The sequence below is a fragment of the Argiope bruennichi genome, chromosome X1 (genome assembly GCF_947563725.1).
Source record: "Argiope bruennichi chromosome X1, qqArgBrue1.1, whole genome shotgun sequence".
Taxonomy (NCBI): Eukaryota; Metazoa; Arthropoda; class Arachnida; order Araneae; family Araneidae; genus Argiope; species Argiope bruennichi.
In genome coordinates this window covers 88293450-88318009 of record NC_079162.1, presented here as the reverse complement: position 1 = coordinate 88318009, position 24560 = coordinate 88293450, and the positions used below count along the sequence as shown (strand labels likewise).

General features: G+C 31.2%; 1 protein-coding gene across 1 annotated transcript in view; it reads right to left on the bottom strand.

The window, feature by feature from the left end:
• Positions 1-3108: 3108 nt before the first annotated feature.
• Positions 3109-24560, bottom strand: part of LOC129959314 (uncharacterized) — a 143845-nt gene continuing 122393 nt past the window's right edge. Inside the window, exons 12-13 of the mRNA XM_056072133.1 lie at positions 12594-14267; positions 3109-4834 (exon numbers count right to left, since the gene is read on the bottom strand). Of these exons, the coding sequence (XP_055928108.1) occupies positions 3146-4834; positions 12594-14267 (3363 nt within the window). The 3' untranslated portion in view covers positions 3109-3145. The remainder of the gene's footprint in view (positions 4835-12593; positions 14268-24560) is intronic.

Sequence of the window (24560 nt, the reverse complement as noted above, 5' to 3'; positions counted from 1 at the left end):
AAAAATTCTCATCAATCAAAGAGATTTCAATACATTTCCTACAAATTTAATATGACAATGCTCTGAATGAAAAAGAAATAATGTTTATGTACCTATCTACAAGTTTCACATTACACATCTATATAAATGGCAAATTCTGCCGTAATATTGTTGAGGAATACAAAGTAGGAGAAGAATAGAGCTAATCAGTTTATTATTTGGCTGTGGCCCTTAAAATTAAATGCTAAAGAATTGATAAGCAATTCTTTGCTGGGAGAATAATGCTTTATAGCACCATTTATTACAAAAAGTTTTATTATTTTGATGCATATAGAGCAACATAGGGAAAGAACACAAACAATATATAGAAAGTAAGCATATTGATTGATAAAATGTTTAGCAAAAATTATAGCTTGGTATTACTAAAAAACATTTACAATGTATCCAAACTGAAATTTGCTTTTCTTGGAAGTTCAAGATACTGTGAGATTCAATAATTAAAATTCTTATCAGTAAAATATTGAAAAACATTTATAAAAATAACAACTTAATACACCACATGCTCTTAATGGAGAGGAAATTATGTACCTATATACAAGTATCACGTTAGACATCTACATACTTGAAATCAAATTCTAGCACAGTATTGTTGAGGAGTACAAAGTGAGATGAGAAAAGAGTTTCTTGACTCTTGGTTTGGCTAGCATCCATAAAATTAAATCTAAATGCAAAAATTGTTAAGCAATTCTTGCTGAGAATACTGCTTTTAGCACCATTCATTACAAAAAGTATATTAATGTCAGAACTGCACCGAAGAAGAAAATAAGTGATTTATCGAAATCAAACCTATTAGTTAATAAAGTACAAAGTGATTTGCAAAAATTGAACTTTTTAAATGTATCTACACTGAAATTTGTTTTATTCAGAAGTTCAAGATGCTGTGATTCAAGAATTGAATTCTTACCAGCATACTCTTTTCTCCTCCTTTATCAATAGAAATTTCAGGAAATTTATAATAAACTGAATGCCAAATACTCTTAAAAGAAAGGGAAATATTTGTATGTATTTGCCTACAATCAGTTTCAAATCAGACATCTGAACACTAGAAATAAATTGTGGCCCAATATTATTGTGGAAAGTTGGAGGGGAATAGAGCATTGATACTCAATTTTACTCAGAGAAAGATAAGATTATATTATGGTTTGAATGTTGTGAATCAATGTAAAGCACTTTAATATAAATATTATCAATAACATTTGATTGATAAGAAAAAATTTACTTTTTGCATGAAAAAAAAAAACATTTTTAATGAATTCAAAAGTCATTAAACTATATACATATTTCCTAGTAAACCAATTTGCATTATTTTTGAAAATGAAAATTACACTTTAAAAAAATAAAACTAGAATTTTCTACACAGGCAATATAGTATATTATCCATGATTTTGTATCAAATATATCTGTAGATTCTCAAAAATCCCCTGGATTAGTAAAAATATTTATTTTATTTTCATTTATATATACAGTTTTTGTATGCAAGATAATGAGAAAAAAAATTGTTGAAACAAACTTTTGACAAATTTTGCAACATTTATTATTCCTGTCTTGTAAAAATAAAATTTATAAATTTTTCAAAATTGTAATAGTTAATATTATTTTGCAGTGCTAGTGTCAAGACCATGCAAACAAGATCTAACAAAATTTTGAAAAATCACGAGTTTATACAATTTTGATTATGTTAAAGAAATTCACACAGAAGGATAAAAACTATGCATGCAACATTTTGTTTATGCAAAGAATCTAATGGGAGGGGGGGGGGGGAGGGTACCATTTTCCTGTGAAGCTTGCTTAACAAATATGGAGTAAATTCAGAAAAGAAATGACATACAGTCAAGTTTAAATTGCATAAAACTTAATACACTGATTTTAAAAACTGTGGTGAAATAAAAAAACTCAGTTTAAAATAAATGATTAAAACTGTTTAAAATAAATGACTCAACCAAGTCTATAAAATGAAAGCTAAGCATACTACTTATTACAAAACTCAATTCAAATTTTTATAAATTTGTATGCAACTGAAAATTTATAAGATGCTACATTAATACTGTTCTTTTTATAAAACACAGAATATAAACATCCACATGACAGAAACGAATCATGATACAGAGAAAAGTAGACGGCAAAAGTAAACTGATATACAATTAAAAAATTAAGATTCAGCAATAAAATTTTTTAGTCTAAGATTTATGAAGGAATAGAATGCCCTCTTGACATTGCAGTAACCCTGAATGCTACAAATGATTTTATATTTTTAAATTTAAAAAATATTAGCAGCTTTCAGAATTGAATGGAAAATATCACAGAAACAATTCCAAATGAAATGTTAAACAATATTTGTTCTTAACTTTTGACCATAGAAAATAAAACATGAAAATAAGAGAATTTTTTTCCCCCCTCTCTTACTTAGATATATTCTTACATTATTGAAGTAATATATTTAAGAATAAATTTAAGTAGCATTGTACCAGCATTATTTGCTTCAAATGTGATTATTTAATCAAAGCAGATGTTAGTTAAAACGCACAATATGTTAAGAATTTAATTTTTTTAAATTTTAGTAAAAAAATGTGCCAGAATAATGATTTCTTAAAATTTTGAATATATTATATAAATATAAAATATAATTAAACATTTAAAATCTCAATACCTAAAAAAAAATTGGTATTTCTTTTACAGTGTTTTGTTTATTTATATGAGTATTAACAAGCTAATTCAAATAGTACGCAAGAATTGCCTCTCAGCTTCAAAAAGAAACAATTATATACCTATAAAATGTATGCACAAAGTAATTTATAGGTAACATCAAATCACTTATATATAGTATACTTAAAAAGATAAAGGAATGTAAGAGAAGAGTTTTGTTTAACTTAAATCAATGTTTGAAAGTAAACATCTACAGAAAAATTGAACTGTTAAATTGCCATAACAGAGATGATCAAGCCATCTAAATTTGGAAAAATAATATGGTTGCTTTACACCTTAACAATGCTTAAATATGTAAAAAATAAAATAAATGAATTTTTAAAAAAATAAAAAATAACTTATATACATATACATATATATATATATATATATATATACACTATTTTCTCACATACAGACACATCTATTTATCTAACATGTCAATATCTTCCAACAAAGAATAGCTTGCATTTTCATCCTGCATTACATCAAAATTTAAGAAATCTGATGTGTTGCAGTCCAAATGATCCAAGAAATCAAAATTCATGTGATTATCTGGCATATGTTGTGAAGAAGTGTTTGATGATGGGGGAGAAAAAGCTTGTTGTTGATGGGAATGGCCCAAAGTTTCGCCAGGGGATGCAATTGAAGTTGACATATGAAGCTGAGATGAACAAAGCATGCTATTGTCAGAACCCATGACTACTTGAGATTGCGTTTGTAATGGCATATTTGTTGCAGAACTGATTTCCTGAATACCACTTGCTCTTGATAGTGTAGCTCCAGAGTTAGGATGAAAAGATAATAGTGAGTTATTACCATTCATTGGTAAATTTGTATTAATCTGAAGCGGTTGATAATTCCCAGGATTTTGTCCAAAATTTTGAGCAGGTTGTCTGGGGTAAGTCATTCGCAACTGTGCATTCACATTTGGAATTTGTTGATTTTGTTGTACATATGCATGCCTCCAATCAGTTCTCATGACTGGTGGCCGCTGAGATATATTAAGACCCTCGGGTCCTACATTCACATTAGGTGGTTTTTGTTGTCTATAAAGAGGACCAGATTGTCTGCCTCTTCGAGCAGCAACTTGTTTGCCCACAGATCTTCCTTTAAAAGTTGGAGCAGCAGTAGATACTGGTATCATTTGCGATTGTCCTTGTAAGACTCCAGAAGGAACAGCATATGGCTGAGATGCTGGCAAATTTGAATTGCCCATACGTCGCTGATACGTTTTGGCTGTAGCTATATTAGTGGAGGATACAGGGAGAGAGTTCATAGAAGATACATTTGAAGGATATGATTTCATGGAAGTAAGAATTGATGCATTTGACATTGAAATTGTATCTTTTAAAGATTTTTGCATAGGTAAAGAATTTGAACTTTGAGTCAAGCCCGCAAATGGTCTGGATGCAGTAACAGACAAGCCATCAGAAAACGGTTTACTATTAGGCGATTGTATGGCATCATCTAGTGTTATAATACTCGGATACGATTTAGATCCCGAAGTACCTTCTGAAGATGGTAGTATTCCAGAATAAGGTTTGGAGAGCATACTTGCATTTGATATTGGTACACCGCTAGGAAAAGTACTTGAGGAAGGTATAACGCCAGAGTAAGGTTGACAAGCAGATATAGAAGCTGCTTGTGAAGACGGCATCATTCCCGAATATGACTTAGATACACTAATATTGCGCAGTTCGATATTTCTGCTGTTTTGGTCATTACATGCACCAATGCTATCAGTAACATTCATATGCATTTGAGCACCTTGTGATAAAACTCCCGATTGTAAAGGTGGCATACCAGCATTGCTAGGTTCTACAGTTGCTTGATAATCAGGAGGTGGTCTTGTCATATAAAGCTGCTGCCTTTGATTGGAACTGGTTTGAGCAATAGTAGATGATCGCTGATTAGTGGTAGGACTCGCACTTCTGGCAGAACTTGGAAACTGATAACCAATGGACTGGGACTGAGATACATGAGCAGATGTTTGTCCAGGATAGAAACTCCTTGATGGCAGGTGTTGCTGCTGTTGCAACTGTAGTTGTTGTTGTTGAGAGCTGATTACCGGCTTTAAATCAGAAGATAACATCATTTGTTGCTGAACCATCTAGAAGACAAAAAGTAACTGTGAGACTTGAACAAGAAAGGATATTAGGTAGTGGAACATACGGGAGGGGAGGGAGGTGGATCATTGATTCAAACTGTATTTGTTTAAGAGGGCACGCACATTTTCAAATTAAAATATCTAGTAATTAAAAAAATAATACGAAAACATGCATATCAAACCGCAAAATAATAATAATAAAAAAAAGGATAAATCAATTTTCAGGGAAAAGACAAAAATTAATTCGTTTTAAAATAAACTGTTTCTTAAAATAAAACAATGCAGTAATATATAATCGAAAACGGTAGCAGATTTTTTTTTAATGCTTTCAACTCTTCAATAATAATTTAATAAACATAAGAAATCATACCATAAAGTCATACTGAAGTTATCCCGTAATGATGCAAGAAAGTCAAAATAACCCCTCTATAAATCAATTCTAATAATTCTCATCAAGTAACATATACAAATATGATATGACTACACAGTCTTGTTTATTCTGTTTATTTTACAAATCAATCAATTTCATTTATTTATTGCTCATTTTATAAAGATTAGTCATATGCTGTAAATGTCTGAGGCTTAGTATGAATTTTTGTATTTCAAGGAAGCATTCAGCTTTTACGGTAGAGCAAAAAAGGATTTCCGGAGTTAAATGAAATCTCCAAGAACGATTGAAATTAATAAAATTGTACTATTCGATATATTTTAGACATATAATGCATTCATAGAATGTGTCAAGAGCAATTAATACGAAAAATGAGTATCTTAAAATACTTATAATTAATGAAATATTATAATGCGTCATAATGCGCCGTTTAATAATTCTGCATAAGATAATGTATTCAGAACTAACTGGCACATTTGAAATGAACATAATTTTAAACAAAAATAAACGATTGTGTCATAAAATTCCTTAATTCAATGAAATGTGTGTTATTTCATGGACTCCCCATTCAATAGCTCAAAGAAGTGCAGAAACATACATTGCATCATTTATAAATGAAGAAGCAGCTCGTAGCTTTCCAAGCACTGTCTACTTCAGTTACTATTGGCTATAAGTTAAGCATAGCTTAAGGTAAGCATTAAATATTAATTTTAATATAATTAAAAGTCATTTGGCTATGTATGTAATATGTTTTACAAATAAAAAACGACTGCATCAAATTCAACCAAATTTTGCGCACTTATTATTTAAGAGAAGAAACAGAATATTATCACCTTTGGAAAGTTCAAAAATTAACCAAAATTTCTCCTTTTTTCCCCCACAGTAACTTCAGGCGAAATTATTCCACATGAAATATACTTACGTCATCATAAAATTCAAAATTTTACAACTTCAATTATAATTTCATTTCTGTAAAACTTTTCAATAGTTATTAATTTTTTTAAAAAATTGAAAAGCTTTAAAATTAACATTAACTTTGAACTATCCTCCCATTACTTTTTTTTTTCAATTCAATTTCATTTTATTATAGTTTGACAACGGATTCTAAAACCCTCTGCGCTTTTGCGCATGCGATGAATTTAATTCGTCAAAATAGGGGTGAGAGGAAAGATGAAAGGAGGGGATGTTTACTTTTAACAATAAAATAAACTTGGATTACTTGCGGACTGAATTAAAATAACACGGTCAGAAACGACACGATATTCATATACACGTAACAAAAATTGACCAAAAAAGTATCTAATAGGGTGAAAATCAAGATCAAAGAATAATGAAGAATTCCGGAAATGTGCTCATCTTTTCGCGTCTATCCCCTTAATGAGATAAAATCGTAGAAAAGTGGTCGTCTCAGAATACTGAAATGAACAGTATATATCTTTTTACCAGGTTTCCATTGATTTCTAAGTACGGATTTAACAATGCCTAAATAATGCAATTAGAAGGCGATCACTCAAACGCAGATAAGGAAATAAAAAGTTGTATAAAAAATGGTTATATATTAACAGAAATTTCGTAGGAAATTATTCAGTAATCTTTTCCAACGCTACCAGTTTCATTTTCCCTTCATTTATTATTAATCCATTAAAATATTTTGACACGAATGATTGTGCAGTAAAGAAATTCGTAGGCAATCTTTTGCTAGGCAACGTTAAAACTAAACTATATTACCACTATTTTTTTTTTTTTTTTCATATTGAGCTTTCATTTCAATACGCCTTGAAGAGTTTTGTAATAGTATAATATTTTACATTAAAAATATTTCACATTATAGAAATATAAAGGATTAAAAGGCCGTGCGTGTCAATTCATATTCGCATAAAAAAAAGAGAAAAACACGTGTACTCCAGTCCAGTGCACAGTTATTTAATATTTGTATTTTTAGATAATAATTCGCCAGTATAAAAAAATGTTGAAATGTAAGACTGCAAGAAAGATAAAGATTTCTTTTAAAAAAATCCAATACACAACCACAAAGATTTTTAACTCCGATATACATGCCAACTGCTTCGATCAGAAAATTATTCAGAGCTATTTGAAGCCTCTTCTACATGGCACAAATTGCATTCGATTTCAATGAAATAACTTGATCCCATTAAATTTAGCAATGAAATTCGAACTACCTTATTAGAGTAATGCCCTTCAACACGCTAGAAGCTCATGCGCTTCAAGTTTATTTTAATGATGCGCCACTTCCTTACATTACGAAAAACTTTCAATAAGTCAAAGAAAATCTTTGCCATTCATATAAATCAGTCTAATGCAAACTGCTAAATCATCTGCAAGGAAATTCAACTTCTAGTAGTAGTGTAAGTCATCTTCGACATTCAGCTTGCAGCGAGGCCTCGACGTTATCCGGGGTGCAACAGAATAATATTACAAAAAGAAAGAGAGAGAGAAACCATTGAGTATTAGAGACGAAAAAGGTCATCCAACTCCCGACTTATTTTTCTACTCTACGAGCTTACCCAGTTATTGCGCTCTTTTTCCCCAGTCTGAGCGCTTCAGAGCCACTCAACTTTCCCAACAGGTGCAAAGCTCGCCAACACTAGCGTCTCCGATGGCGGTGAAATATGATTTCTCCTGCAATGGATACTGGTTTCCAGTCAAGAACGGGAAATTAGCAAACACTGATGGCGCAAATTAAAAATGAATTTGTAAACATCGAAGCACAATCAATCATTGTGCTTAGTTGAATCGTATTTTTCTTTTACCCGAAGAGGGTCAAAAAGAGATTTTCAATAATTCAGAATTCAAAATTATTACAAGAAAACAAAAAAACAAAAAAATTGTGGCTTATAACCAATTATATTTATTTTTCGCGCGATTATTTTTCAATAATGGCTCAAAGAAATAAATGTTAAAAAGTGAAACAGATGTATCATGATTAAAAAAGGAATAAGAATTATCGATATGTAGACAATCTTACATGAGAATTATCGATATGTAGACAAATCTTGCATAGATTGTAATAAGACAAATAGAACTGTTACAAAAATTTATATTAAATTTTTAGGAGTAATTGAATGATAAAATAAGAATTGTTTTAAAGTATTTTTTAACAATAAAATATCGAAGGAGATATCTTGAAAATCGGAACATTAAATTAGTACATTTTCTTTTAAAACAATGTACTCTTATAAGATAACTGGAGACAAAACATTTGGGATTTTACGAATAACTTTAAAGCCGGAACTAATACTTTATGGAATTATTCAATATTTTATTTTTAGAATACTAACTGTAGCCAGCAAAAATATTTCGGGAATCTCTTTAGGATTCCTATTTCAGCTCTAGATTTTATGTTTTCACATCTATTCAATTTACACAATTACAGAACTCGGAATGTATATAAATTATTCACTTGCAAACATGTTGCATATTTAAAATCTCATTTTTCTTCCCCCGTGCAATAACGGAAAGAGAGATTAGGAAAACAATTGCATTCAAAAATGGTTGGAAAACGATTTGACGATTTCTAATCCACCGAAAAATGTTATTTAATTTGGGGGAAAATATCAAACAGAAAGGATAATCTTTTCAATATACATTTTAAATTGAAGTGCTGTTTACGGATATTTTTAAATTACTTCAAATTTCAAAATAATTTTATAAGTTGTTGTATAAAAAAATGTACTTTATATGGTTATCACAGTGGTTATTAAATAAGATCATTCAGTTCTAAAAAGTATCGAGTAATAAACTTAATTTTATGCTTAAATTTAAAAAAAGCTACAATTAAAATTGACATGATAATATAAAGCCATGTAGTAAAACTGTAAAACTAATTTGTGCATGTTCATTTAATGATTACCTAGAGTGATAAACATAAAATAATGATTTAATTTCATCAAATGTCAAGTTAAAACGTGGGGATAACTTTTGGAGCTTTTCTAAAATTGGACCTTATTCAAGATTAAACTGGTAGAATTAAAATGTAATTTCTCAAAAATATTAATTTAAAAACATACAAGTGAATGATTTCATGTTTTGTCATAGGTGAGGGATACTAAATGTCAATTTGATATATGTTTCCAAGAAGAATTTAGAGAATTGTGCAGCCGTTTTCATACTAATCCTACTATTATTGAATTTGGTTTAGAGCAGTTCTTTCCATAAATATATGATAAATCATTCTATGAAAAACACCCTTTTTTAAATAATTACATGTGATGGAGACTTCTACAAGGAGACATACGTTGTTCGTCGATTTCATTTTCAACAATGGAAAGCAAGTATCCGTTTACTATTATAATTACAAGAAAGAATAAATTTTTATTTATTTTTCCCTTTATCTTAGTCGACAAAGCTCTTTCTTTATTAGAAAATTCACCCCAAATTGCCAACTTCAAATGTTACTTGGATAGAAGAAAAAGGACGAATTTTCCAAAAATTTTAAGTCAAAATATTTACTACAAAAATATGAATTCTCAATTGGTCAAGATCAGCATATGCAACTTATTAGGTTTAAATGCCGATAAGTGGTAAGGTTCAAGGAGTGCTTGAACTCGATAATTCTTAACCTCCTGACATTTCTATTGTCTCACATTCCTTGTCCAAAGTGGCGTAACAACTTAGAGCCTTTAAAAATATAATTATTCCGTTTATAAATTTTAACTCTGGCGCTTATCCGACTTTGGAACGTAGAAATAATATATCATCTATTAAATTACAAATCCATGCAAATTCTTTCTGTATGAATCAAAAATTCTGCAATGACGTCGCGTTCCAATTACGCTAAAACGTTTTAGATTGAGATAGAAAACTCATGCATTCTTGTGAATGAATGATTGGCCTCTAAAGTGATGATCAACTCATGGACAATAACACTGAAAGGCATCCACTTCATGCAACAGTTAGGAGAATGATTTGTTGCCAATGGTCTTCAACAGAGCATGAAATTCAACTGAACATGATGCCAACTTCAGAAGGAAAAAAAAAATAATAATAACCACTGGAGTTCCGGCAGCTGTTAAGTTGTTTAATGCACATTAAGTTAATTATAAATTCTGCAGATGCAACAAAAATATAAACGAAAAACTCGTAAAAGATGCTTTATAGGAAGAACAGAATGAGGCAATCAAGAATCATTATTTCAGTCTTTTCAATAATAAGAAAGGAGTACAATAACAATTGAGTTTTTTAGTTTCTACATTCAATAAGTAAATATTAACCCGAAAAAAAATGCAATAATTCTGACAACCTTTAGATAGTAAAACAGAAGAAAATATGTTTAAAAATGATACGTTGCGAATTTTCGATACTTTCCGATGGTTATTTTTAATGATATATTTAGACTATGTATAAACAGTAAATAATTACTCTTGTAATTCTACATGCGCCATATAGTAAACCATTCAATAAAAATGTATTTAAATTTAAATAAAAAATACCTTTTCCTTATACCAGAATAAGAATTCTAAAATTAAATTCTTAAACAAATAAAACTATTTGTTTTTGGAAAAAGGATAGTAGAGGAATACTGACTATTTGGACTGCTTAAAAACCCCAGTTTACCTACTCAAGAAAGTATGAACTTGATTCAAAGGGGTGAGGGGGGGACACACACAGGATACAGTAAACATTTTTTAAAAATACTTCTTTGAATTTTCGTTTTTTTTAACGTCCTATTTATGAGTTTCTGGTTACAGTAATTTTTTTTTTGTTAGTTAAAAATAAAAATTAATACAAAGCAAGATTATTATGGAACTCGAAAATCTGGTTAGACCAAATATCTGTTTAGTGGTCAAACTAAATGATATTCTGGATTTTTCACCCTCTGCAGCAGTTTATCTTTTTCTAATTAGAGTACTGTGGAATCTGTGAAGATGAAAAGAAATCTAGTACATGGAACCCTCATAGCAAGTCCTATTTTATAGAAAAAATAATAGAAAGGAAACTATGGAATAAATTTCTCGTTTGACTCATTTATTTCTTAATTTTGCAATGCTAAGAGATTATTCTATCTTAAAGATAAGACAATTTACAATTTCACTTGTAGAGTTTCATTTGTAAGATTTGTGCTCAGTTGGAACATTATGAGTACTAACAGCCTAAAACCGGTCCAGTGTCTGATGGCATATCTAACGAAAAAATTAGGGTTCTGTTCCTATTTTAGTCCCTCGTCCACTGCAATTTGTTAAATTATAATTCCATCACCTAAAAAGACGAGAGGAAGGGGGAAAAAAATAGCGATAATTACCGGTAAGCTCACATAGGAAAAGATATTCCAACCAGAAATCCCCAACTTCCGAAAATCGTGATGGAACAATTTTCGACGAAAAGGATAGAAATTACGAACGCGATCCGCCTACAGATTTATTTATACTTTTTCTCCTTTTTATTTTCTTTACCAGGAATGCCAGAAGTAAGAGGAAAATACAAATGAATGATCTTCTCCACTAGCTTGAGAGCCCACAAGCCTCTTCAAGGTAAAGAGGATTTATGCGATGAACTACAATCCTTTTGTTTTTTGGACCATCACTCGGGACGCCTAAATATCGGACGAGAAAATCTGCCACGCCATACAAGCCAACAAACGAAGAAAGAAAAGAGGATGGGCATTTCTTTAATGGCTTTCTTTTATGGTTAATATCTTTAAATTTTGGAAAGCTAATAGGCAGAAACGCTTAAGGGGTATCAAAAAAAAGCACCCATCGAATCGCACAAACAATACCCTAGGGATAATTCGGTTCTTTCAATTCCAAACTTAACGATATAAACTGAAGATAATGGAATGGAAAAGTTAATCGTAAAGTGTAAGAAAAATATTTGCTTTTAGTTGTTTTATGATTATTTTTAAAGCAAGCACCAATAAGAAGTTGCCAAAGAAATGGCAGTGCAAAAAAATGCAGGACTTTGGGAAAGCAAAGCTCTTAAATTAAAAAAAATAAATAAAACAGATTTGTTAAGTGAAATAAAGATGATTTCAATAAAACGCACCTTTTACTCAATTTTGCATTCATAAGGAATAATATAAGAAGTTGTATGAAAAACAAACAAACTAAAAATTCTAATCCTAAAAGAATCCCATAGTTGAAAAAATTTCAGGATCGATGGAGATTTTTGAGTTTGCAATTGACATATTTTAGATAATTGAGAATCAGAAATTTTCAAGGTTGCATTTTCAAAAAAATTTCAAAAGAAACACTTTTGGTCACTTATCTGAGTAATAGATGGGATATTTAGGCGATTGTTTTAACTACATCCAGTATTAACTACATCAGACTGAACTAGGATTCAGCGGGAAAAAAAATCTAAAAACATTTGAAATATTATATGATTTGTAAAACAATCCAATGGATTCGAAAATATTACCTGCATTTGCTGCTGTTGATTAGCATTGTGTTGAAGATGATGCATTGCTCCGGCTGATGACACCGAGCTAGATGAGAATATTTGAGATGATGGTGTGATTTCAGGAGTTGAAACATTTCTCAAAAATTGACTTGTATGGTGCGGTGCAGAACTGTTATTGGCATTACCATCATGTGACGGATGACCTGGAGATGGATCATTATACGTTGGCAGTTGTCGCATTGCGGGAAATTGGCGTTTCTGATCCGGACTATGAGAAAATGGAGGCCGAGTTAGGTTTCCCATTTGAGAATGTTGTATTTGTAAAGCTTGCTGTCTCCTCTTGTGCAATTCCAAATCTGATAAATGTTGGTTTAAGTTTGAAGTATACATAGGGGTATTTGGAGCAACTACTTCTTGTTTCACAGCAGAATTGTTGGATGCAGTAAAAGATTGTTGTTGAAAACTCATTGACTGGTACATGCCAGGAGGACTTTTTTGAAGTGTTGGCATTGAATTCGGTGAGTTATTTAAGAAATTTGTTCTTATATTTGACAAAGGATCAGGAAAACTGTCCGATCCAAATGGAGACCTTGGACTGACACCTAAACCAAGCTGCTGCTGTTTGCTCTGCATACTTTGATGCTGTTCTGCCATTTGTTTAAGAGTTTGAGCAGCAGGACTAGGTTCCGTCAATTTAAAATCAAGACCTAGACCATTGTTAGGAATTACCGACATATTTGGAGAACTGGCAGTGTACGTTCCAACAAGGCTGGAAATAAAGTTCTCCTGGACGTTATTGGAAGTTGGCATTTTTGGAGAGTTTGTACTTGAATTGATTCCAGCCGTTGTTGGAAAGTCAAAGACAGTCTGCTGAGACACGTTCATATTAAATAAATTAGGGCTATTAGTAGGGTTTTGGAAATGATTTGAAGGGTTTTCTAACATCGACTTATTTAAGCTCATTATAGACCTCGATGAATCTTGGTCACCATCAAGGGTATCTTTAAGATTCAAATTGTCAACAAAATTAAAACCGTTCATTAAGTCGGATTGATTGGTAAAAACATCATCCATAAAATCGTTTAAGAAAGTAGAATGGATATCACTGCCATTGGGAACCTCAGGAAATCCAAGATTAGCCAAGGAATCGGAAAACCTGTCGTCAGTAGTAGCTGCTGAAGGGGTAGTGTTCGTATTTACATTATTGTTGGCACTAGTCAGTTCACTGTTTAGTTCCGACAGTGGAAGGGGTCCATTTACATTACTCGTTGGAAATTCAGGATCCGTTTCAGATTTGAGCTCCGAACTTGGCACAGAAGCTGCAGTCGATGTTTCAGCAGTATTTTGAACAGAACTGGACAGTTGTCCACCGTCAGCAGTTCCTACAGGTGTAACACAACCAGGACTGGCAGAAGATGCCGCAGTTACCGCTAAGGGTGAATTTGATGACTTAATGAGCACAGCGTTCATCCCGTTAACTGTTAGATTCTTATAGTTCTGAGTACCGTTCATAGAAACTGCCGAAGATGGTTGAAATTGCTGACTTTGTTGCTGAGTTTGTTGTTGCGACGTACTAGGAAACGAATCGCAAGGTTGTTCCGGGCGGGAAATTTTATTAGCATGACTCTCAGCCGCGTTACTGGTAGAACTATCCGAAGGTGAATTCACCTGCCGCTTCAACCTTGATGGATTCTGAAAGAATACAAAAGGTATATAAGAACACATAACAAATCATTACTTTAATTATACAAGTTATTAACAATGAAAGTAAAATAAAATGATATAATCAAGAATGCAAAATTATTTTCTTTTATAGAAGAGTTGAAGAAAAGCAATAAATAAAATTGACTTCTCTTCGAAATATGCATAAGAAATAGTATCAAATTATACATTTAAGTTCAAATATTTGAAGTCATTTCTGTTCATGTCTGTTTTTTCGTTTGAATTGAATATATATATTTGGAGATTTCAAAGAACAAGTTTATTTTCACATAGTCATTTCAGTTTACATATTTTAAGCATCGCATTATAGAACTGCACCGAATTCGACTTCCCACGACTCAACATTTCAGAACAAAGAATAGTCCAAAAAAGAAGTTTTGCACAAAAAAGAATTCCGAAGTTTTCGATTTTTACTTCCACTTTTAAATTGTACGACTGCAGAATTTTTTTTTTTTTTTTTTTTTTTTTGCTTTTAATACTGCACATTTTTATGTCTCAGACAACAATAATGTTTGATATTAAATACAACAAGAAAGTGATCAGCTTCGAAAAAATGAAATTCTTGCACTATGAATTAAGTACTACAACGATGTACTATCGGTGTACAATGAAATGAAAAAGCAATGTAAAAAAAAAGTCGGAATGTCTTAAGTTAAAAAAATTAACGGCTGTTTAGGGACATTTGCTTTATTTTGCTTATGTAACAATACTTTATCTGCCGGCGTCCTGGTATAAGGACATTTCCCGTGATCTGGGCGTCCCAGGTTCGAGTTCCGGTTGGGGCATGGTTGTTCTTCTGTGTTCTATCAATGAGAAGTGTGAATGTGCCCCCCCCCCCCTGTAAAAAGAGATTGTGCAAGCGAATGTGACGCATGAAGTAGCTAAGTCGTACTCTTGACTCTAGTTGGCGCTACTGAAAAAACGAGGTACTCGCTCGGCTTAAATCGCTGACAGATCTGTCAGCGGGCTTGTAAAGTGTCATAATCACAACAACGACATACTTTATCTAGTTTTAGGATATAAAACAAAAAGAATGAGCACAAGAGATATTTCAGCAAATTCAAAAATGACGAATTGCTCAGCCCAGACATGTCAATTTTCATCTTTTTTATTAGCATAAAATGTATTTTAAGTGACGGATAACTTCTTCATTTGTTTAACAGGGGTGAAAATGTAACAATGCGCGAAGTTGGAAATAAAAACGACTTAATTTTTACGCAAGTAGTCATTCTAAAAAAAAAACTGACTCCCTATTTAATGTCGAATTGACACTTTCGATGAGACAGATTCGCCCTCGAATAGTCAAATTTTTAATTTTGTTAATTAGAATAAACTGTTCATAAATTGGAATTCTAGAAGACAAAAGTTGAGTAAAATACTTGAACGTTGTGGCTCAGCTGGATCCTGCCTCCCGAGTAAAATGTGTTATTAAACATTATAGAAAATTTGGTTGTGAAAAGGTTGAAAACGAATTCCACTTAATTAAATCTTTGATGATAACATTACTATTTTATGATGTTGATATTTAAAAAAAAACTAGAAATAACATATGTATGTGCATCAAATAAAGGTATATTACTGCCACAGGTCTTTTTATAAGATAAAAAAAATTGGTTTTTATTCAATCAATATAAACTGCAAATTTAAAATATTATTTTCGATTCATGAATTAAATGAAAGTTCAAAGAACTATCTACGCAGAGCCGTTATTATTAAAGCAGCAAGTAAAAATTATGATAGTCATGTGCTATAATAATATGCTACTTTTTTTCCCAACTCAATTTGTAAGTCGATCTCTTGAAACGAAATTATGATAATTGAGGCATCGAAAAATGTGAGTCAAACGATATTTCTACCAACAACAACAACAGAATGACTGTTTACAACGATTTAATAAACGATGTCCCCTTGTTAGTGTATTATGTGCGGTAAAGACATCCGAAGATTTACGTTATCCAGCATAAAGAAAGGTACAATAAAGCTTCTCTTAAACAGCTTTAGGGATAGAAAGAAAGAAGGAGAAACCTGTTTAATTGAAATTCTCGAAAAGTGACTACAGCTCGTTAAGGTTGATAAAAATCACTAAGTCATCCCTCCCCCTTTTTTTTCCTTCTTTCTGCAAGGGTCGAGCATGGAATTCCGAAGGGGAAGAAAACGACAGATTTCTTAAGTCCACCGGAAGTACAATTCATGGTCGATTCGCTTCAGTGAGTGGCAGGACAGGCGAAGAGATTTTATTTTACGATGGTCTACGATAGATATATTTTTCGGAGTAAGGTTTTATGGGGACTGAAGTGGGTTTTTTTCTCCACCCTATAAAAATGTGCGGAGGAGGTAGTGTTAGTAAGCGTCGAAAGTTAAAACATTTGAGGCGGTTCAAAATGGTATGTTATTTCATCCTCTATGAACACAAAATATTAGAATGGCATGTTATTTGGTCCTCTAGGAACGTATAAAATACTGGAATGGAATGCTACTTGGTCCTCTAAGAGCGCATAAAATACTGAAATGGTATGCTACTTGGTCCTCTATGAACACATAAAATACTGGAATAATGGTATGCTACCTGGTTGCTCAATGAACACATAAAATACTGGAATGGTATGCTATTTGGTCCTCTATAAACACACAAAATATTAAAACACTGAGTTATTATACACTCAGAAAATTCCTGGAACACTGGTTCTCCAGACGAAAGTTGAAATTAGGAAAGAAATAATACGAAAATCGAATGAATGCATGGATGGACATTTTTCAAACCGTATTATAACTAATGATTAACCCGGATTCCTATTCTGTAATATAAAGTATACTGATAAAAATTATCGCAATTTTACTCATCGCATCCCAAATAATAATTAAAAAAATAGTAATTTTTTAAATTAGAAAATGAACAATTACAAAACAAGAAATTCAGATTCAGTGTCAATCAGAAAAGAACTATAATTCTATTTGAAAAAAACCGTACTATAAAATAATTTATTGTCCCGCTGCTGTTATTACATCGATGATTTTACAATGATTGATAAAGCTGAATGCACTATGAATATTATTTCATGGATATGAGGAAGAATTCCACATTCCAAAAAATTAGTTTCCAGAGCAGTCCACACGCAGTTGCTCAGGAAACTAATTTGCAATAAAAAAAATCTTACAGAAAATTGACAAGTAAGGACTTTAAAAATTAAAACAGTAGCAGCTATTTACATTTTGATTACAATGATCTTGAGTTCACTGTTCATTTTCGAATTATCACAGACGCACTGAGATTATTTTTTAACAAAAAGAGGGGGAAAAAAATTCAAATATTATTTCGAAATTCAGCCGAAAGCCAACACTTCTAACTACAACAGACAGCGACAGTCGCAATTAGTTTAGATTAATTATACAAACAACCGAAATGCGAAGACGATTCGTTCTAATTATTATTATTGATCTGGTTAGAGAGCCTAACTTCCGACCCCTAAATCTTTCTGACAGGCGGGGATCGTCCTATCGATACGTATGGGAAAACTAAAATTAGATGCTTCTCAAGGAGTGAGGCCGTTAATTAAATAGCCCAACCCGCTGGTGGAAAAAGAGCGTGACTGCTCAAAAAGAATAAATAAAAACACCAAGATTGCGTTGAGGCCGTAGGGGGCGTCAACAAATTATACGGTTTGTTAGAAATGACTATTATTTAGCCTTATGGCTTTTTATGTTCGGAATTTCTTTGTTTTCAGAAGAGCCCTTACTTGGGTTGGCTGTTCTAGATGTTTCTAAGTTTAAGCTTTGCTTTACGTTTTCAGGAAAAGATCTGTATGATTATGTCGTCCATTTTTTAATGATCAAAATTTAGAGAATAAAACTTACAACGGTTGCCACCTAAATACGAACTTCTTATCATTTCTGTAGGTTAGGCTTAGGCCAGTAATGTCTTTTAAATGGAATGCTGCGTTTTAAACTTTTTTTTTTAATTATATAAGTCTTCCCTCACAAATCATTTTATTTTCTCTGCTTTTTAGCTGCATGAAGGTCCTCGGTTTTTAAAAGTAAATTAAGAAAAGTACAAAGAGAATAAAACTCAAATTCAAAGTGGAAGTTCATGAACGTAATTGCGATGACTGTTTATAAAATATCTGACATTTATATTATCTTTTATAAATATGTTAATAATAATGATTACAAGTTATACAGAAAGTCAGAGAGAAGTTATACAGTTACTTATTAATTGCGGTTCTAGCAGGAACAAGTTGCTAAAATATTTTAACCAAAACAACATGAATTTTTGTTTAAAACAACGTCCACTAAAATACTTTCACTAAAACATGTGATTAAGAAAATTAAATCCGAATGAAATTTCAAGACATTCTTAGGTCCGTTTCTTTAAAGCCACGGTGACCAGAATCATGATAAATATGACAAGAACAATTTATTCAGTTAATTCATTTCAGCTTTCTCAAAACAAAAAAGTTCAAAATTAGCAGGAAAATTTTTTAAACGATACGGAATAGCCAATAGATAAAAGTGAAACCACTACCACAGAACTTAATGAAAACATTATCCACTAAGAAATTGTTTCGTTCACCGAGATATATTAAATGTTAATATTTATCTCAAAATTCTGTCGAAACAAAAAAATGCAAACAACTTACCATTTTTTTAAAGCAAAAGAAAGAAGCTATTTGTATATACGAGTTCTGTGTAGCAAGGGGAAATACAAATCTTGCTTCAAATAATTGCAAACGCAACAATAACTAAATGGCAAACTGTACTGTAATAAATGTCAGTAACAATAATAACGCAACAGTAACTAAATGGCAAACTGTACAGCAATAAATGTTAGTAACAATAATAACGCAACAGTAACTAAATGGCAAACTGTACAGCAATAAATGTCAGTAACAATAATAACGCAACAGTAACTAAATGGCAAACTGTACAGCAATAAATGTCAGTAACAATAATAAAGCAACACTAATAAATGACAGCTTGTACGGCTCAATATATATATAAAAAAAACAGGGTATTTGTACTATGGACTTTGAGCAGCGCAACCTTTCTTAGCGATAACAAAACACAACTTGAAATTTTTGTGATAAAAGAAAGTAATAATGAATTACTATAAATATCAGCAGCCTGTAGTTAAAAATTTTCAGGTCACTTAACTGAAGTTTCCGGTTAATAGGAAATCATTACATGATGGAAGATACGAGAAATTTAAAATTTGGCACTTAAGTAACCGTTTTTGTTTTCCCTTCCAGTTTATTATACGTCTTTTATCGATGTCAAGTCGATTAATTATATTACGACGTATGTGCAAACATAAATTGAGTTTGGTTTTTAAAAATTCTTATTAATATTATCATCAAGATCTGGAGCCCATGTGTAAAATAATTTAACGATTTCAGTTTTGCCTGGTTCATATTTTATAGTAAATAATAATACACTGCAATAACGTTCGGCTAAAATACTTTTAAAAAATGCATTCTTTAATTTTATAATAATATAAACAGTGAATTTTGTGGAAATGCTTATAGTCTTTTTTTCTCCTTTTAAAAATCAATACAAAATTTACTTTTTCAAATGAAACAAAATGTATTTACAATTAGAAAAATTATAATAATTTGTTAAAGGTTTGGGTATGACTCGCATATAGAACATTATTTATCATGACACACATGGATGCTGGTCTACATAAACAATGATAATTAAATAGAAATATATAGTTTAAATTTACTATTTTTGATTTTAACAAATTAAAGATAAATCGATTATTTACGATGATGATATATATATACACAATATGAAACGAATAAAGTACCAGAAAAGAAAAACAAAACATTCTTAAAAATACGAAAAATCCCCAAGTGAAAGATTCCGATTTGAGATAAACACGGAAGCACGCTGTACCAGAAAAGAAGATGCAACGAACGAAGCAATAAATTTAGAAAAGGAGAGATAACTCGAAGCAATATCAACAAATCGTGCAATTTCTGATTTAAAGAAAAACAGATTAACTCTCATAGGAGATTTCACTTACAGTGGATTCTCATTGTTTCAGCTGAAATCGAAACACTTGTAATCAATTGTGAGTCCAAGATTTGTTAAGAAAAACATTTCAACGACGAACAGTGGATTACATGAGAACCAGCCTTTGTTGTTAAATTTCACCCAACACCCAAAAGGGAAAATGCACTTTGATCGCATAATAAGGGAAAGTAGAGTTGGTTCTATATCGATTCTGACTTGTTTATTCTCTTGATAGGGTAAATAGGATAAGAGTTTGGGCAGTAATAAACTGAAGTGAAGCCAACTTTCTGGAAAAACTCCTATGGAGATTGATAAGCGCATTGGGAATTTCGAAATTTTATTTGGAGATTATTGGACAGTATATCTCAACCCATATTACAAAGTCAAACAGAAGCTTTCAAGCCACAAAACATTAAACCAATCACTATGGATTAGTTAAAATTCCGTAAAAATAAGATTAAAAGAGATGTTATGGAGTACATTATTTCGGAGAATGAATACTTCTTGGATAAAATTTCATAAGCAATAAACATTAACATCAAACCTCAAGCATCTCTTTTATATACGACTCAGGAAAAATTCCTTTAAGAAAGGCCGCCACATTCATCGTGTTAATACTTAAAGGTTACATTGGCTGAACAAGATGAAATGATGCATCTTTCAACATCCAGAAGAGGCCGCTCAACCCTTCGATTTTAGAGCATTAAATGGCCCTCAAAAGGAGAACATTCCAGCAAGAAAGAGGCCCGAAGGCAGAATGAAATGACGGAATTTAAGTAAAATAATAAAAATTACAATATTGCAGGGAAAGAAAAGTATGGCAAGAAATCAAAGATAGTAATTTCTGAAATGCTTAGAATTTAGCAAAGCTAAATGGATTCTAAAATATACAAAATTACAATACGATTCAATAATATAAAAAAATATATAGTATTTATTACATAGCAAAAGTGATACAGTTTATACTAAATATTTACAAATAACGATAAAGCTTGGCAAAAATAAATTTTAGAAGAATAAGTAAGGTGAAAATGATTATAGTAAAAATTACGAAACATTGTAATAAAGGGGGTGGAGGCAATGACAAAAACTTCAAATGAAAACTATTGTGAATATCAAATATTAGGCGAAATAAAAGCGTGTCCAAAACTGAGCAAATAAAAATATTCAAAAACAGAAAAAGCAAAAACATAGAATTATAAAGATATAAATGCGTGTAAATAAGCCACATGATTTTTTAAGGCAATTAAGAAAGATTAATACATTAAATAGTGACAAAAAACGTTAATTACGCCATGCAATTTATGTATACCCCCCAAAGATATGAGCCATTTTATTATAGATTACCAAAACACTTTTTAAGAGGTAACTAATACAGTTCTGCAGTATGAGCAAAATAGTAAAGTACAGACTAGAACCTTTATCGTCAAATTGAATATCCAAGAAGTTAACATTTCTAGAAAAGGTGAAAAATAAGTTGATTATCAAAAGGGGCTAAACCAAATCATATCAGATTTCTTTAAACAAATTATAGTATTCTTGTTTATTTAAGATAGAGTTAATTTTCAATATATTAAAAGAGAAATTTTAAACTTAAATCGCTACAGCCAATTTCTATGTGTAGGGGTAGGATCCATTTTATACTACCGTTAGTTTAAAATAAACAGCTTTACGAAAGTAAATTGAAAAGATGTTGCGAATTTTCTATTAGATATTTTAAAGCACAATATTAATATTGAATTTCTAAATTTCTAGAACATCTTAAAATAGTGGAAAAGTTATTTTGCTACTTAAATTATTGAGTTTGGACAAGATAACACTAATCAATTAAAGAATTTTCAATTTAATTATAGAATCAAATAATTTACAGTTAGTTTTTCCACAAGGGAAAATCAAGAGAAATTTTTTTAACCCGTTAACTGTTTTTGACGAGTATACTCGTCATGGAAAAAGTACAACATTTTGCGTTATGACGAGTTTATTCAATGACATGACAATTAAAATACACATTTTCCGAAGAGGTCGAAGCAGTTAACGGGTTAATACCAAATGAATAAAAACATAAAATCCTGCATATAAATAAAATTAAAACTACTTCGCTAATGAAAAAAGGTTGCATATGTCGGAGTTCAACATAATAAGTTATCATAACCATTCCTACCACACCGTTGACGGTAACTGATCATAAATTGAAAAAAAAAAAAAAAAAAAAAAAAAAAAAAGACAAAGAATAACTCACCAGAGACATTAAGTTTCATGAAAGCACCAACTACAAACATTCCAGCCAATTTTCAACAATTAATTTCTTCGAAATTGGCTTCAGAATTAAATTCATTACGTGAATTATAAATATCGTGTACTGGGAAAAACACGAACTTTCCCCATTTCCCATTAACAAAGTGTTAATCTAATTGATTTTTATACCCAAGTGAAATGGATCTGGAAATGGATTCCGTCCAATTTCCATTAAGTGTACAAATAAATAAAAATGAGAGACAACTACTTTCCCATTAATTTTTCACAACTCAATCGCACAACATTCAATAGACATACTTCATACAAAACAGCGGTTCTAATTTTACTCGTAATAATAATTTAAAATTTATCCACAGTTCCCGATAGACGGCTTATTTGAGCACCGTTGCGTTTCATCGATCCACTGCAGCAACCAATACTTGATCATTCTCCAGATAATTAATTCTAAGATATGATCGGGACAGGAGCTGTTATTAACTAATTATGCCTCATGCCGCCAAACAATTAATGTATATTATTTTCAATGCTAAAGAGGGGGATTAGAATGACTTTTTAACAGACTGTGGACTAATAGTAAACTAATACAGATATTAGTCAGTAATATTGATGGAATTTTTAGTCTGAGATATTTTGAAGAAATCTTTAGTATAAACAAACTTATAAACATGAGCAAATTTTTTTAAAAAAAGAGAAAAAAATGGCGTCATTGAATAGATGATAAAAAAATTTCATGAACATCAATAAAAATAAAACTTCATCAAAAAAAAAATCTCAAAACTTGAAATTCGATTTTTTTTAAATTAATATTTTTACACATGACCACCTAAATAAACACATTTTACTTTTAACTTTCTAATTGAAACGCAGAATTTTATTTTCAGATAACTAAACCTTTAAAACACATTTTAAACGATATAAATCGAAACATTATTGAAACGCATCAGCTAATCATTAAGCAAATTAAAGATTGAATTCTAAATATTGCTCATGGTAGTTATTTTAACCCCCCATAATTGTTATTTCTAATACTATCTAGCACCTATAGATAATAAGAGCTACTATCTTGCCCTAGCAGCTATCTAATTTTGCTCGGATTCGTGGTAGTTAATTTAATCCCCATAATTGTTATTTCTAATACTATCTAGCACCTATAGATAGTAGAAGCTACTATCTACCCTAACGGCTATCTAATTTTGCTCGGATTCGTGGTACTTATTTTAACCCCCATAATTGTTATTTCTCCTATTATCTAGCACCTATACAGAGTAGGAGCTACTGTCTAGCCCCTTCAGTTACGGGCATGTGCGATCTTACTATTTAATTATGAATCCATAAAACACGAAGTATTTGTAGATCGTGTCACTTTTGTATCGAATTACATGATCTCAGGAGGATTTTATTTTAGCTCATAAGTTTATCGATGCGCAGTAGATTCATAGAGTGCTCTAACTCCATGGTTTTTAACCTCCGATCTTTACTATTTGAAAAAAGTGGCATAACAATTCAAGCACTTAACACATATGAGCTTATAAGAAGCAATAATTCGATGAATGTAAAATGCTCGGGCACAAGGATTAAGGAGTTAATAAATGTGCCAAATCTTTTTATCATGATCATACACTTCCTAAACGGCAATGCAAATACCAATGTGCAAAAGTTACAATGTAAATGATCAGTATCGTACAACAGTATATAAATTGATACATCTAATTTGAACGAAATCAAAAATCCTTTGATAAACTCACTTCGTTAAATCATGATTAGCAAATAAAGTTGCTAGACTCTAGTACCACAACTCTGGCCTCCAAAAGATTGCAGATCCGAGTCAGTTCCAAAAACACCATTAACTGAGTGTTCACAAATAAACAATGAGGTGATGAACTGTGACAGAAAATATCAATCGCCCGGTCTTCAGAGATAAGATTTGATGGCCCTTAGGTCTTAAGACAACTGAAGCCTGGAAGAGATTTAACATCTAAAAGGACCCATTAGTTA